Raw genomic sequence first — 16,205 nt, forward strand, 5'->3', positions numbered from 1 at the left:
AGCAGTAGGTAAGTATTTCTTTCCCTTAAAACTTTAAGAGTTGAAAGAATCAAAAGAAGGAGGAAACATGTTAAAGCAAATAAATGCTTAACCTTCCCCAAGTGCATTGCATGTCTTTTGGAAAGAATTTCGCATGGTAATTTTACCGTTTAATTCACCAATTCCCTGTGAAAATTTTGACAATTCGACGAATGGTGTCGAACTGCTCCGATGTATTGAACGAGGTGTCTCGGATGATGAGAGGCAATCCTTAGCCTAAACACATTCTCAAGTACCAAACCCTTGCAAGATGAGCAAAAGGTTTCACTTCTACAAGGTAAAGAGATTTCTCGCATAAGGTACGGTAGCAAAATGACGAGAGGCGTTCATTTCTCTCGCCCCATACACTACCATTAATCCTTTGCTTGACCATTTGAGCCCATACACTTGGAGGTTCTTTTAAATCACCCCTGCCAAGAACCACCCCACATTGGGCAGGCTTGAGGTAAATCAAGCATCACGGGAGAATTCAAATTCGGAGGAGCAAGAGGAGCGTCCTCCCTTTCGATCACTACTCCCGTGGTTTCGGCCTTGTCGTCCTTACGGATCCGGCGGTCTCGACGTAGTCCTCCAAGACAAGCACACCATCGACGGCATGAACAGTCGAGGCTAAGAGGGCTTTGTCAAGAGAGAAGCGACAAACTAAAGCTTGTCCAAAATGCCAATATCTTATTGATAATGGTGATGAGCAAGACAAGAAGGATGAGGAGTTTGTAATATCTAAAATTTTCTATGATCATCAGTGCATCAAGCTCACAAGGTGAAAAGATGAATAGAAATTTTCTTGCTTTCATTTGCATTAATCTTTGAGTGTTTTTATTGCGGATGAACTCTCACAAAATTTAAGTGCCCTAGGATGACGAAGAGCGGTTCTTCTTCTATCCCATACACTTATATCCCTTGCTAGCCCAATTGGCGGCGATTTCATTTCGTACCAACCCGGGTTGGTGATCATCCCTACACCGGGGCAAGGCAAAGTCACCACAACTTGAGCATCGGGGTCTAAAGTACCGAATCAAGATGAAGACTCCAAGAGCCTAATAACATTGTTCCGCTCAAACTTGTTTAGGCTAGTCCCGACAATACCAAAAGAGCGACAAAAAAAATGCTGAAAACTAGGGGCATGAAAAAGCGTGTGCCTGGTAAAAGCAAGGCCAATGCCCATGAATAAAAAACAAAGAAAAAGAAAAAGGAGAGGAAGAAAACGATGAAAAGACGACCCCAAAGGGTTAAACTTGAGTTCTTCTTCGATACAAATTCCTACTTTAGGAACTCTGTCTTGACAAAGATCGTCACGGAGATAGAATGGTATCCGGGAAAATGTTGGACGCGAAGCTTCTCAAGAAAAAGTTGTCAAAGAAGCTAAAACAAGGGATTACCGGGAGTTTTCCAAAAGAGTCCCGACGGTGGAGAAAAAGGCTGGTGACAATGCCAAGATGATCACCAACTCTCACCCTTACACACATTTTTGAGCCTAACGATCCTTTCGTTTCTCAACCTGTGAACCGAGCCCACGTTACGTCCCTCGAAGTCTCTTCCGACTAGGACACTTGAATTAACGTGGAATTTCAAATGTTTATAAACAACGCTCGAGGAAGTGCGAGCAAGATTATTTCTATCTCGTTTTGCGGGGTTCTTGACTTGTAAACCCGGAGATGATTGCAGAATATTTTCTTTCATGGCATTAACTTGAATGCAGTCACCTTCATTAAGCCATTGACCAAGCCTGCATTACGACCCTGAAGAAGACCTCTCGGATTGATTAGCGTCGTACCGCTTGCGAAAACTCGAGACCCTTGCGGATGTGATAACGGTCGGATTGAGTGTTTTCGATGTTCCCGCATTAATGGACGGGACAAACAACCCCTTTCAATGAGAGCGAGTGGAAAGTCCTTTCTCGACGAGAATCCCTCGTTCGGCATCTTGAGAAGTCCACCTCCCGAGTGAATATTGTCTTGATTGACCCTCGGTGGATGTTTGGTGATGCAAACATGGCAAAATCATCATGCATGAACTTTCAAATACACATTCGGGATAGCCTAGCTTGTCTATCCTCGATGAATGCATGCATGTTTGCGCTAACCTTCTTTGACGAGTAAAATATCCTCAAAGACTCAAAGAACATATGACCTCTGGAGCGTCTCCAAAGATGTCAGAAAATTTCTTCCGCTCCGCAAGTGGAATTGACACAAAGATGCTTTTGTTGCTCGAGTTCTAATCCCGGTGATAGAACACAAAAATTCGGGCGCTGGAGAAGCCCTCATTATCATCACAAAGAAATGCCCGAAAAGGTCGGGTATTCAGCAGATGATACATCAAACCTCCGGTAAGAAATCCGGTATTTCATCGGTTTTCTTTTCAAACTACCCGGAAGGTAAACGGGTGTTCCTTTGAAAAGGAAAAGCATCTTGACTATTTGGTCAAGATATTTCATACGATATTCAAGAATAGACTCGGTTGTCTATCTCTCCGATGAATACGTATGTCTTTGTACAAAGAAAAACTTGTCTGACAGGAGACACGCCCTTAAGAGGCAGGAACGTGCCCAGATAAGTACATTTTACCCATGCCGATTCCAAAAATCCATGTACCTACGATTGTTATGGTACCCTTTGAACATCGGATTGACCCGTTGTTCACCCTCCGAACATCGGATTGACCCCGTTGTTCACCCTCCAATTGTCGGAGTGACCCGTTGTTCACCAATTGAACATCGGATTGACCCCGTTGTTCACCCTCCGAACTCGGATTGACCCCGTTGTTCACCTCCGAGCATGGGGCCGACCCCATGTTCACAACAAATCCTCGGGCGAGGACCCCGTGTGCTCATCGTTTGAGCCTTTTCAAGACCGGGCGAGGACCCACTGGGCAAACCAACAAATCCTCGGGTGAGGACCCCAGTGCTCATCGTTTGAGCCTTTTCAAGACCTGGCGAGGACCCACGGGCAAACCATCAAATCCTCGGGCGAGGACCCCAGTACTTTGTCAAAGCGATTTCCCAGTCAAAGGCGACCGAAGAAAGGTTCGGGTCCTAGACATACAAAATCCAATCGATCAAGCGGCGACCGAAGAAAGGTTCGGTCCTAGACAGACAAAATCCGATCAAGGCGCCGAAGAAAGGTTCGGGTCCTAGACAGGCAAAATCCAATCGATCAAGGCGGCCGAAGAAAGGTTCGGGTCCTAGACGGACAAATGAAATCCGATCAAGGCGACAGAAGATAGGTCGGGTCCTAGGCAAGCGATTTCCTCCGGTCAAGCGACCGAAGAAAGGTTCGGGTCCGAGACAAATGAAATCCGATCAAGACGACCGAAGATAGGTTCGGGTCCTAGGCAAGCGATTTCCCGGTCAAGGCAACCGAAGAAAGGTTCGGGTCCTAGACAAATGAAATTGATCAAGCGACCGAAGATAGGTTCGGGTCCTAGGCAAGCGATTTCCCCGGTCAAGGCGCCAGAAGAAAGGTTCGGGTCCTAGACAAAAATAATCCCGTCAAGGCGACCGAAGATAGGTTCGGGTCCTAGACAAACCATTTTTCCGTCAAGGCGACCGAAGACGGGTTCGGGTCCTCGACACACAATATCAACTATCCTGGAATTACTCTACCCTGGCAAGGTAAGTAGCCTCGGGTATGTTTTTATTTGCTTTAGCATGCATCATCTTATATCGCATCATAAAATGGGACTCCGGTCTCACCAAAAATAACATTCATTGAACATGCATGGGCCAAATTTAGGTGTCATTTTATCTTTGAACGTAACCTCTGCGAGCTCAATCTCCGCGAGCTCACCTTCAAAGAGGGGAATTTGTTGACACCTATTTTTAATTTGCCCAAAATTAATTGCACAAAATTTAGGAATTAATTTTCTTTAATTCCTAAAACAAAAATATTTCAATTTAAATGCATTGCATATAGACATTAGGCATATGTGCATTAATAGGGCCTATTAGAGCATATTTTCTTAAATTTTAAACAAAATTTAAAAAAAAAAAAAAAAAAAAAAAAAATTTCGGGCAGTTTGGTCAGTTTGGCCGACCTGGCCTTTTCTTTTCCTTTTCTTCCCCCCTGGGCCCCGGCCCATTCTTTTTTTTTTCTTTCTTCTTCGCACTGTGGCTGGGCTGGGCCCAGCCTCTTTCTTCTTCCCCTCGCCGGTCGCTCTTCGCCCTGTTCTCCCCACATTCGCGACGTCACGCCGACGACGCACGGCGCGCCGCTCCTCGCCGTCGCTATCGGCCGCAGAGGAAGGCCGAGAGAGCACGCCCGGCTGGAGGCATTAATTGCGTCCCGTCATCTCCCCTGTGTCCGGCTTCCCTTATCTCCTCCTCCCTCTCGCCTCCTCGTTCGTCGCTCTGCGCCTCACCGGACCGATCTCGCTCGCACCGGCCTAAATGGCCGCGAAAGTCGCGCGCCGAGTAGGCCGGTGTGCACGGCGTCGTCATCGACGGCGTAACGGAGCGGAGGGCACCGTCGTCCGGCTATAAATAGCCAAAGGGGAGAGAGAGAGCCGGTCGGCAAAATTGAGAGAGAAAGAGAGAGAAAAATTGAGAGAGAAAGAGAGAAAATTGAGAGAGAAAGAAGGGAAAGTCGGTTTTCGGAGTTCCCAGCCGCGTCGCCGTCGCCCCGATCAGCGGAAAGCCCCAGACGCCGTCGACGGTGAGCTCTCGGTCCGCCCGAACCGCCTCTGTTTTGCTCGTTTTTGCTCGGTATGGCGGGACTCGCGCGGCCGTTTAGCGCGAATCCGGCCCATACCGTCATCCCCCGCCGTCCGTGTGTCCTCAGAAGGTAGGTTGGTCCTGAATCCTCCGGTTCGCCGGACAGTCGGGATTTGTTGTTTTTGGAAGCGCGCACCATCGTTCGACAAAGTTCTCAATGAAACCGATTTTTGTTTTGGTCGCCGCCGTGGCAGTGATCGGACAGTGACCGGTGGGTGGAGGCTTGGTTTTACTCCCGGGAGGCCGATTTGGGGGCGGCGCCGGTGCAGGTCGGCGGTGAGAGGCCGTTTTGGCTTCGACGGGCAGCTCCCACCGGTTCGGCGACCGGTTGGTTGACCGGCCGGTCAACGCCCGGGTCGGATCGTTGACTCGGGGTCAGTCCGAGGCCGTTCAGCCCGATCCAGGACCCGGTCAACGACCGGTCGGATCCGTTGACCGGTCGGTCCAAGGCGACGGTTTGATCCGATCGGCCAACGCCGGTCGGATCGTTGACCGGTCGGTCCACTGACCGGTTGCACGATCCGACCCGGTCAACGGCCGGTCGGATCGTTGACCGGGTCGGTTCCGACCCGGTCCGGATCCCTTTTTTTTTATTTATTTTTATTTTATTTTATTTTCTTGTTTTTTTTAAAAAAAATTTAAAAAATTTCAAAAAAAAATTTTTTTTTTCTTTTCTTTCTTTTTATTTCTTCTTTTTATTTGTTTTTTTATTTAAAAATATTTCGTATTTTATATTATTTTTTTTATTTTATTTTTTAAAAAAATTTTTATTTTATGTGATATATTGTTGTTGTTTTAATCTAATGTGATATTATTTTGTAAGTTTTTGTCTTATTTAAATTAGACAAGCCTGAGGTTGCGCGGTAGTATTTGCATGTTAGTTTTTATTACCGTTGTATTGTTATGCATGTTTTTAATACAATTGCATGAATGTTGTGTTTTTGAATGTCATCGACTTAGTTAGGGTTAGAACCTTATTTGCGTGAATTCTGTATTCGATCAGCGATCGTTCCCGATTATGCACTCGCGATCACCTCACATATTAGGAGAAAGGTCCTAAAATCAATCCAAATTGCTCGACAAATGTTTTCATAAATGAACAGGGTAAAAAGGTACCGAAAGGGCATTAGTTATCCAACTAGTGTAACCAAGTCCCCGAACTCATTTAATCTACGGTTCGTAGGAATAGGGTGATTCTCCCATCACCCTATTTGGGTTTCTAATCGACCCACCCCAAATCGATTAGTGGCGACTCCTTGATATAAACCACTTGCATGTTAAACACTTAAACCCTAAGTCGCGATATGGTATGGGCTTGGAGAGCCCGAGTTAAGTCCGAACCTAGACTTAGCACGTACGTGCGAGCCCCTTCTCTTTGCATGTCGTTTAAAAAAGGGCTCGGGAGTTCGGTCGCGACACCGAATATGTAGGCACAGTGTCCTTTTTCAGTTTACTTTGTCTAAAAATTTCAGAAACAATGGACCAGCACCTAGAGAAGGAATAACATAACATAACCTAAGTGCGAGGAAGCGAGGGAAGTCGGTGCACAGGTCAAACCCCTTTTCTTTCTCCGTTCAAAACCAAGGGTCTCGGCTTTTTGACTTTATTTTCCATTCCTTCGTTGGCAGATCTCTTGCACCAGAAGTGACTTGGCATTTAGGTTACTTTATTTTATTCGAAAGATGATGACCACAGAATTTCAAATACCACAGCTTTTGGTGTTTTCATCATCTTCAGGAATTCTTCAATTAATCTTTCGGACATAATTCGATATCGGTGGATCTCCTCGCTCGGATTGGTTTGCCTTGTCAAAACGGGAATGTTGCTTAGTACGAGTTGTGATACAATTAGCATGCTTTCCAAATGCCAAACGTGCAATTTTTCTTTTTCTAGTTCTTACCACGACTACTCACAACATAAAACAAACTAAACAAAATAATTTCATCTTTTGAGAGAATCAGTCTCGTTTCTTTTCAATTTTTTTACAGTTTCCCAGTTTTCATACATTGTAATGCTTGGAAATTGCCCTAATAATTGTAAGCATGACGGTCCAACGATCTCGAGACGAATTGATAAAAAATACCAAATCTTTTAATTCCATCCGCAACATCATTCTCGGGTACATAACTCAGTTCAGAAAACAAAGGTGTGTAAATAAAAACACCATAAAAAATGACAAAATCTCAAATACGACCACATTTCTTCCCTTTATGATTAATCTCTCCAAGATAAAATACTCCAAATTAAGCAGGGACTTTGGTGAGCTCGCGCTCCACGGCTTTCTTCAAGAAGCTGTCCTCTTCCAACACCATCTGGACCGGCAAGAACCCCAAGTCGTCGGCCATGGCGAGCATCATCCTCCTCGTCTCCGCCTTGAACTCCTCCAGATCCACCGATCCATTGGCGTCGTGGTCGAACTGCACGAACAGCGAGCCGTACACGCGGGCCAGCTCGTCGGGGTCGGGCTTCTCGTCGACCCCAAAGTGGGTCTCAAGCACGCGCAGGCCCTGCAGATCACGCAGCATCTCGGCGTAGGAGAGACGTCCATCGCGGTCGACGTCGAGGCACGAGAAGCGGTCGCCTATGAAGGCATTGAAGGCCTCCTCGTCCTCCACGAAGCCGATGATGGTGGCCGAATCCAACAGTTCCACGCTCATATTTGTTTTTGGTTTTGATGGCGTCTGGTGAATGATGAACGAGTTTAGTAAGTAAAAGGTGGGTGTAAGAGGGAGAAAGAGAGATGAAAAGAAGGGTTTTGGTTATCTTTATGTGAGGGTTCGGTTCTGGTTTGTTCATGTTGCAGAAGGCTATTTATAAGCTCGATGAACAGTTAAAAGAAGTGTTGTTTTGTTTAGTTGATTTTGAAATGTGTGTTTCAAGCGCCAATAGAACGTTTTGGCCCGTTGTATTACGCACTCGGTTTGTTCTTTCTTTTGAACCGACTTTTGGGTTGTGTACCTAGAAAGTGCTCTTTGGTTGTTCCTAGACGCGTGCTAACAGTGAGCTAAACGGTAAGATTTTCCACTTGATTTTCTCCAATTTGATTCTAATTTCTGATGTGCAATTTGAATTTATAACCTTTTCGGACAGCAATGACCATATTTTCAGTTGTTCCCAAGCATAGAAAAATACGTCGCACGGTTCATAAATCGTGCATACCTAACTCATCTCATCAGATGATCATGTGGAGCTCAAGATAGGGCTTGCAAAATTTATTGTTGTGATGATATTGGTCTTGAAATAACGTTTTGGTTATTCCTAGATGTGTGCGAAGCAATAAAGAAGAAACATAAATCTTCTAAACTTCCGAGCTCAAGATAGAACTCACATCCATGCCGCTAGGCTCAAGTTCAACCGGGTCGAGCTAGGCCTTGGATCCATAGCCCTCAATCCAAGTCCGCCCAAAAGTGCCTTCAGGTTCCTAAGCCGCAAAGTCCATGACCAGATCGAGCTCTGACGCACGTAGCTTGCTTTCTAATTTAACTGAAAGTATGGACTTACTCTGCTGCGTGTACGAAAGTTACATGAAAGAAAAATTGCGTGCTACTATTTTATCAACATGCCTATCAAATCTTTTTATTTTGCTCGACCCATTTCATTGCTCGCAAATATGTGCACGACGAGAAAAAAAAGGCTGATGATATTGTGCTGATACATAAGTTTGATTCGTGCAGTCATTTACTAATTTGCTCGACTTGGAAACATGATGTGTTCCGATTCGATTAACAACTAGATTTATGTTAACGTATTTAATCTGGTTTGGTATCATCTCTTTTCCCATATTGCAAATGTCATTAATTGGAAATCTGGAGTCCCGACACATTAACACACAAATTCCCACTGGGAGCAATCCTAGGTATGCTCGTTCAAACGGTGATCAAGAAGGTTAATGCATCCATTCATTAATCTAAAACAGATTTGGCTAAAACCCAGAGATAAAAAACAATAAATGCTCAGTCCTTTTCCTCCATACTTGCTAACTTCTTACATGAACCTACGTTTGATCGTTTGGAGGATAAGACTGGAAATGATATGATATGAAATTCAGACATTTTGATATATCTTATACACAGCTTGGTGAATTGCAATAATAAAAATGGATATTTTCACATCTTATCATATCCTTTATTTGGTATGAATGCATATCAGTGTAAATGAATTTAAAAATTGCACAAACGGAGATGGTAAGAATTTCTCACGACATTCTTGTGTACTTCATTTTTATTTGCTTATTTTTTTTATTATTTCCCCTCTCTTTTTTAATCTTTTTTCCCCTTCCATTATTCTCTAATAAAGTTTTATTAAAAAGTAAACTATACTAATATACCCAAAATACTAAAATACCTAAAATATGTGATAGCTATAAATACCAAATATATATTTATATTGAATTTATATTACAAGATAGAAAGAAATTTGAATAAATAAATAAAAATAGGAATAAATAAAAACGAAATTGTTGTTATTTTTTATTGTGAATTTTTTATATTATAATTTAAATATTATTATATATTTTTTAATTTAAGTTGTTATTCAAGAAAAATAAATTTTATATTATGGAAATTAGAAATCCTATCCACCTTTATCCCATCTCCCCCATGGATAATTTTATCCGGGTTATGTATCTTCTATATCCCACTTTATTCTATCTTGGGTAGGCATCAAACAAATGTTAAAATAAATTTTATCATATCCTGAATTTTAATCTGACTACCAAATAATGAAAATTCGTTTTTATGAATAGACATAACCTTTATTCCTTTCATAATTCCATCACTTGCTAAACTCCACTCTCTGAAATTTGGGGTTATTAAGTTTGATAACCATTATATATATCAATTAGCATGTTTCATCCACTAAAAGAGTGTTTGATAAACTTTTCAAAAAATAAGTTAAGATAATATATATAAACATGTAAATATAATTTTCCAGAGTTACATACATTCTTCAAAGGAAGAGAGGTTTGTAATTATAAAGAAATTAAAGAACACGTCGCAAGATTATTAAATTTAAATAAAAAAAGAAGTGGCCGGCCGTGGTGCACACGTGCATCTCAAGTGCATGTTACGTGCAAGTGAGATGGAGAGGATTTTTTCTCATGTTTTTTTCGTGCGTATCTCCAAATCACTCTTGGCACTCGTTCTCCCTCGGGTTAGGGTTTTTTCTTGCCCTCTCACTGCCCGCCTCTCGCCCTTCTAAAAAACCAACGCCCTCCCACTCTCCGAACCCACTCTCGGCCATAATAACCTGTGAATTTAAATGGCACGAACTAAATTGGGAAAATAACATCTTAAAGAAAAAAGAATAAAGGAAGATTGCCCAGTATAACCTTGGCGCCATACTTTCGGGAAGTGTAAGATGACTCTCTCGATCCGTGCACAGCTCTAAAAATACGGCCTGCAATCAAATGTTTCTTAAACTTGCTCAAGAAAAACATTAAACAAAAAATACAAATGCAAGCTATTAGCTTGAATTGAAAAGCACGGCAATTTCATCTTTTGAGAGTTATTCTTCCTCATATTTTTCTCAATACTTCACATTTTCCGTTTTCAAATGATATAGAGCTTGTAGCTACCACAGAGGGAGAGGGAGAAGGAGAGGGAGAGAGAGCTCACCGAGTCGAGAACGAAGAGCTTGGTTGAATAGCACTGAAGGATGAATCGGCTCATAAGCAGAGTGATCTGTAATCTTTAAGAAGGTAGGGGTACTTATAATTTAAAGTTAATTGCAGCGGCAACATGTACTTGTGGATAGTGATGTGTATCATTTGCAGACAATTGCTTACCCATTAGTTATGAAAGCAACATCAAACTACATAAAACAGAGACGTCCAATGTGAAGTCATCTCCATTGGTGAGTGTTGCATCCCAAACACCAGTTTACAAATCCATACACAAAGAAAGACACTATAGCAAGAGATTTAGCCAAAGAGCTTCTCAAATCAATTGGAAGAGATTTAGCTCCAAACTAGCGGTGAATTTTAAGACATGTGCGTATTTAAGCTGTTCAACTTCGGATGAGTGACTCACTCGGTGATGCCAATTTCCGTGTGAAATCGGCAAGATCAGGAGGCGCCTCAAGCTGCGCCACTCAAAATACCTGTTTAGTTGAACACGCGAGCGATCGGAGAGTGCAAATTCATCAATGGACAAACACACCACATTGAATCAATAGAGCACGCGAACTCATAGCTGCAAGAGAGAGAGAGAGGGAGAGAGAACTCACCTTGAAGAGCAAAGTAAAGCTCTAGGGAAAAATGCTAGTGCGTAGCCTACAGGAGAGAGAGGGAGAGGGAGAGGGAGAGGGAGAGGGAGAGGGAGGGAGGGAGGGAGGGAGGGAGGGAGGGAGGGAGAGAGAGAGAGAGAGAGAGAGAGAGAGAGAGAGAGAGAGAGAGAGAGAGAGAGAGAGAGAGAGAAAACTGAAGAAAACGGTTGAAGAGCGTGAAGCTCTAGGGTCAGATCACAACAGCACCGGCACTTATTTTCTACAAACTATTTCAGCCAATGTGTGAAGTTGAACTTATTATACTCATCAAATGTTTTTTATAGTTTTAAAACCACCTAGTCATCCCCTCTAGGTTGTATTATTAGTTCAAATTGGAATTGCCTTTAAGTTAGGGATAAGAACACTACAAGCGCAATAACTTTTGTACATCACTCACTTGAGTGTCATAACTTTTTTTTATCACTTAAGTGCCATAACTTTTAAAAAAGCGTTCAATTGAGTGTCACAACTTTCAATTGATCATTTAAGTACTAATTTTTTTTTAAATGTTCACCAAAGTGCTGGAAATCCGACATGGTATGGCATTTGTGGTGAACGTTTTAAAAAAGTTATGTCACTCAAGTGATTGATTGAAAAGTTAAATGGCACTCAAGTGATTGGATAAATAGTTATAGCACTTAAGTGAGCGTTGGACATTAGTTATGGCACTCAGGGGATCGAAAAAAAGTTATAACATTCAAGTTAGCGCCGTACAAAAGTTGTAGCACTTGTGATGTTTTTATCCCCTTTAAGTTATCTCCAACAACATGCTAAGGATTCTGCTAATGCAGAAAAATCGAAATATTACCAACATGATGCAAATATTAATAAGATTTAACGCAATAAATCTTACCATTCCATATACACGTGAAATAATACTGAACTCTATCTTTTCCAAGAGTGGCATATTTCTCCATACATTTTGCATGGTAACCTGTGGCAGTCATGTGGAAGAGAGAATAAATAGGATTTTCAACAACATGAACTAAATTGGGAAAATAACACCTTAAGAAGGAAAGAAAAAAAGATGGCAATACCTCATAAGGGAGATCTCCCAGTATAACATCAGCGCCACACTTTGTCGCTTCTTTGTTCACAATAAAATTCACTTTCGAGAACTCTAAGTAACCCCTCTTGAACGTTGCATAACTCTAAAAATATGGCCTGTACTCCAACGATTCTTAAACTCGAGTTCGTTTGGAAGCATTAAAAAAGAATTACAAATGCAAACGATTAGCATGAATAGAAAAACACATGGGCTGCGTTTGGTCGTCCGGATTTCTAAACAGGATAGGACTGGATAGGATAGGATAAGAAATCCTGGGATTTCTTCATATCCTATCCACTGTTTGGTGGACTACGGATTTAAAGTCGGATAGGATAATTTTTTTTTTTTTTGCTATTCACGGGTTCAGAGGAGTCAGTGAAGAAAAAAAAGCCGAGAAATTTTTTTGGTGAAAGCGCACAAGGTGTGGAGATGAAGATGACGGTGAGTGAAGCGTAGAGTTTCTGGAAAAATATGCATTAGAAATCCTATCCGGGTCTATCCTACCCCCTCCCCCCAGATTTTTTTATCCGGGCTATATCCGGTCTATATCCGACCTTATCCTATCCTGGACCACCACCAAACACAGGATAGGATAAAACATATCCTATCCTGGCTTTTATACGGTCGACCAAACGCAGCCATGTGGTTTTAGCTTTCTGATAATGTCTTTTACCAGTTGACGGGTTTCTGCAACAAAAACCACGGCACAAACATTAGATGTGCATAGATTATACCTCACAAATTAGGATTTAAAGGTCGAACTTTCACAACACTCATCTCAGTCCTATGTGTGGTCCCTAATAGGTGAACCTGGCACGTGTCGTAGGTGAGAACGACCAGGTCCTCGAGAAGTTTACTGGATCGCTCATCATTGCCATTGTCCTCCCTCCCGCCGTCCTTGGCGATATTAGGGTTGGGGTCAGACATATCTTAGTAGTATATGGCTATGAGAAAACAAGTGATTGGTTGGATTGTAAAAGGAAAGCGATGAATTGGTGATAGGTTCTTCTAGTTATAGAAGAAGAGAGGGGGGAGAGGAGAGAGCGAGTTAAGTGGAGTGGCGCAAGGGAGCGAGCTGACCGATTCACGAACCGGGTTGAGGCGTGGTGAAGGCATACAAAATGCTGTCAATTATGGATTTCTTACTTGATCCTCCTTTGCCACATTGCGGACACTGATTAGAGAGAAGAGGGAGAATTGGATATAGAGAATAGCTGAGAATTAATTTATAGTAATTAGCATTTTGCCAGTTTCCATATTTATAAGTATTTGTATTCACAAATTCTAACATATAAACGCCAACTCCCGAAAGAGGTAATAGACTTAAAAAAGACTAGGAAAAATTGAGCGCACTGATTGATCCTGTCCGGTAACAATTGCAAGCATTAAGCTGAGCATAAAGAGATTTCAGGCCATGAAAAAAAAAGGGTGTAAGACCAACGAAAGGTTTCACTGTCGAGGTTCATAGATTCTAGCTAGATCAAACGCTCAGCAACATAGTTCCTCTAATATTTCTCATGTCTCAAGCACATTATAGGTAATGGCATGGATACAAAAGTCCCAATTCGGAATCCAGAAATGAGAAGACAGCAAAATCTTCAAGTTGCAACTGATCACAGCGAATAACAGATGCATATCAATTCTCATCTTAATGGCACCTCTCAACAAGTTTGAGCTTTTAAATTCAAGATAATAACTTGTATGATTGAACTTGGCAGTCTGCGCCTGGTCCACTGTATCTTTTTGTGTACCTAGTTTTTGGGGGTGCACTACCAAATCATTGTGCACTAAAATACAATGTGCAAAAGTGTTGTATTTCCTAAAGGTGTACTTGACACACTTTGTTAGCAAGAGCCTTCTCTAATTCTATATTACATGCTGAAATATTTTTTGGATGTTGACATGTAATTACCAGCTTTAAATCCTTATTAGATTTAGATTGATTTGTAATGTTTAAGAAAGCATATGTACTTAGAATATAAAGTTAATTGCAACGGCAATATGTACAAGGTAGTGATGTGTTTCATCTGCAGATAATTGCTTGCCCATCAGTTACGAAACCAACATCAAACTACAAAAAACAGAGATGTCCAATGTGAAGTCATCCCCATTGGCGAGTGTTGCATCACAAACACCAGTTTACAAATACATACACAAAGAAAGACACTAGGGCAGGAGATTCAGCCAAAGAGCTTCAAGAATCAATTTAATAAGATTTAGCTCAAAACTAGTAGTGAATTTTAAGACATGCGCATATTTGAGCTGTTGAAACTCACCCGGTGATCCCATTTTTCGTGCAAAATCGGACAGATTAGGAGGCGTCTCAAGCTGCGTCACTAAAAATCCCCGTTTAGCTGAACACGCGAGCGATCGGAGAGGTGTGAAGTTGGAGTGGCGAAGCAAGAGAAGGAGCTCCACACTGATGAGGAGGCGTCTCGAGCTGTTTCACTCAAAATCCCCGTTTAGCTGAACATGCTCCCAGCTCAGCCCTCCTTAGAATTAATCAACAGAGCACGCAAACTCGTAGCTACCAGAGAGAGAGAGACAGAGAGAGAGAGGGAGAATGAGCTCACCGAGTCAAGAACGAAAAGAATTGTTGAACGGCACTAAGATGAATCGACTCACGAGCAGAGTGAAACTTTGACGCTTGCTGAGAACAATCTTTAGGGCCAAGAAAATGCTCCCAGCTCAGCCCTTTTCAGAAGGAATCAACAAAGCACGAGAACTCGTAGCTATTAGAGAGAGAGGGAGGGAGAAAGAGCTCACCCAGTCGAGAAAGAAGAGAATGGTTGAACAGCACTAAAGGATGAATTGGCTCATGAGCAGAGTGAAGCTTTGATGCCCGTTGAGAATGATGTGTAGGGCCAAGAAGTTGAATCACAGAAAATGCTCTCAGCTCAGCTCTTTTCAGAAGAAACCAATAGAGCATGCAAACTTGTAGCAACCAGAGAGAGAAAAGAGAGTTATAGAGAGTTGTTGAGAATTAATTCGTAATAACTAGCATTTCGCCAGTTTCCATGTTTATAAGCATTTGTATCCACAAATTCCAACATATAAACGCCAACTCCCGACAGAGGTAATAGACTTAAAAAAGATTAGGAAAAATTGAGTGCCCGGATTGACTACAAATATTAAACTGAGCAAAAAGAGATTTCAGGCCATGGAAAAAAGGTTATAAGACCAATAAAAGATTTTACTCTCGAGGTTCATAAATTGTAGCTAGATCAAATGCTCAAAACATAGTTGTCTCAAGCACATTATAGGCAATGACATGGATACTAATGTCCCAATTCAGAATCCAGAAACGAGAAGACAATGGAATCTTCAAATTGTAGCTGATCACAACGAATAACAGATGGATAGGATGAATGACTCACCTGATGATCCCATTCCCATTTTCCGCGTGAAATCGGCCAAATTAGGAGGCGTCTTGAGCTGCGCCACTCAAAATCCCCGATTAGCCGAACACGCGAGTGATTGGAGAGGTGCAAAGTCGAATTGGCGAAGCAAGAGAAGGAGCACTGTGCTGATTGAATGCATCAATGAACAAACACACCACAATGAATCAACAGAGCACGCGAACTCGTAGCTACCGGATACTGGGAGAGATCGCTCACCGACTGCCATAAGGATGTACTCTTGCATGGTCATCATGCATCACCGCGAGACATAAAGTGATCATCTTCATGGTTTTTTGAGAGGAGGGTATTCAATTGGTGCATAAACATATACTTATCGAAAATGGATATGATATGCACAAATGGACCATATCATGTATCAGTTGATAATATCTTCCCAAGATAGATACATCGGCCTAGTTTGGGGATGTCCAATTTCCTTAATTAAAGTCAAAGATCGCGTGTTCATCATGCATCGTAGCAAGCCATCGTCATGAAATAAAAGATGAAGCAACCATGACCCGTTAGCTTTTTGGGAGGAGGGTAAATTAAATTTCTTGTATTGGTACGTAAATGAGATCAATCAAAATAGTTTCTAGAGTATATTGTAAAAGGCTAAATTGACCCATATGGTAACCCATGATTCGCCTTCCCGCTGGCTTTAGGATGTCAGCGCATTTTATTGATGAAATAACGCCTGATTGACTGATTGACCGATTGACCGGAAATGGCGCACATAAGATGCACG

At 42.1% G+C, this 16,205-nt stretch overlaps 1 protein-coding gene and 2 long non-coding RNA genes across 5 annotated transcripts; all 3 read right to left on the minus strand.

Moving 5' to 3' along the window:
* Positions 1 to 6,816: 6,816 nt before the first annotated feature.
* On the minus strand, positions 6,817 to 7,517 carry LOC130139131 (uncharacterized). The gene has a single exon (XM_056315506.1). It carries the CDS (start codon positions 7,402 to 7,404, stop codon positions 6,991 to 6,993), a length of 414 nt encoding a protein of 137 aa, XP_056171481.1. The 5' UTR covers positions 7,405 to 7,517; the 3' UTR covers positions 6,817 to 6,990.
* A 3,058-nt stretch (positions 7,518 to 10,575) lies between these two features.
* Positions 10,576 to 11,010, minus strand: LOC130139199 (uncharacterized). Its single transcript, XR_008817385.1, has 2 exons — positions 10,973 to 11,010; positions 10,576 to 10,846 (listed from the first exon to the last, which is right to left on the minus strand). It is a non-coding gene; the product is annotated as an uncharacterized LOC130139199 (long non-coding RNA).
* Positions 11,011 to 11,864: 854 nt separating this feature from the next.
* Positions 11,865 to 14,807, minus strand: LOC130139114 (uncharacterized). Of its 3 annotated transcripts, none has more exons than XR_008817338.1 (3): positions 14,633 to 14,801; positions 14,336 to 14,499; positions 11,865 to 11,945 (listed from the first exon to the last, which is right to left on the minus strand). It is a non-coding gene; the product is annotated as an uncharacterized LOC130139114 (long non-coding RNA). The 3 variants fall into 3 exon arrangements; XR_008817337.1 differs by lacking the exon at positions 11,865 to 11,945 and adding an exon at positions 12,705 to 13,273 and having other exon boundaries at positions 14,633 to 14,807; XR_008817339.1 differs by lacking the exon at positions 11,865 to 11,945 and adding an exon at positions 12,705 to 13,233 and having other exon boundaries at positions 14,633 to 14,804.
* Positions 14,808 to 16,205: the final 1,398 nt, after the last annotated feature.

Source organism: Syzygium oleosum, unplaced genomic scaffold, assembly GCF_021117445.2.
Source record: "Syzygium oleosum isolate NSW1041296 unplaced genomic scaffold, Sole_v2.1 Sole_v2.10, whole genome shotgun sequence".
NCBI lineage: Eukaryota > Viridiplantae > Streptophyta > Magnoliopsida > Myrtales > Myrtaceae > Syzygium > Syzygium oleosum.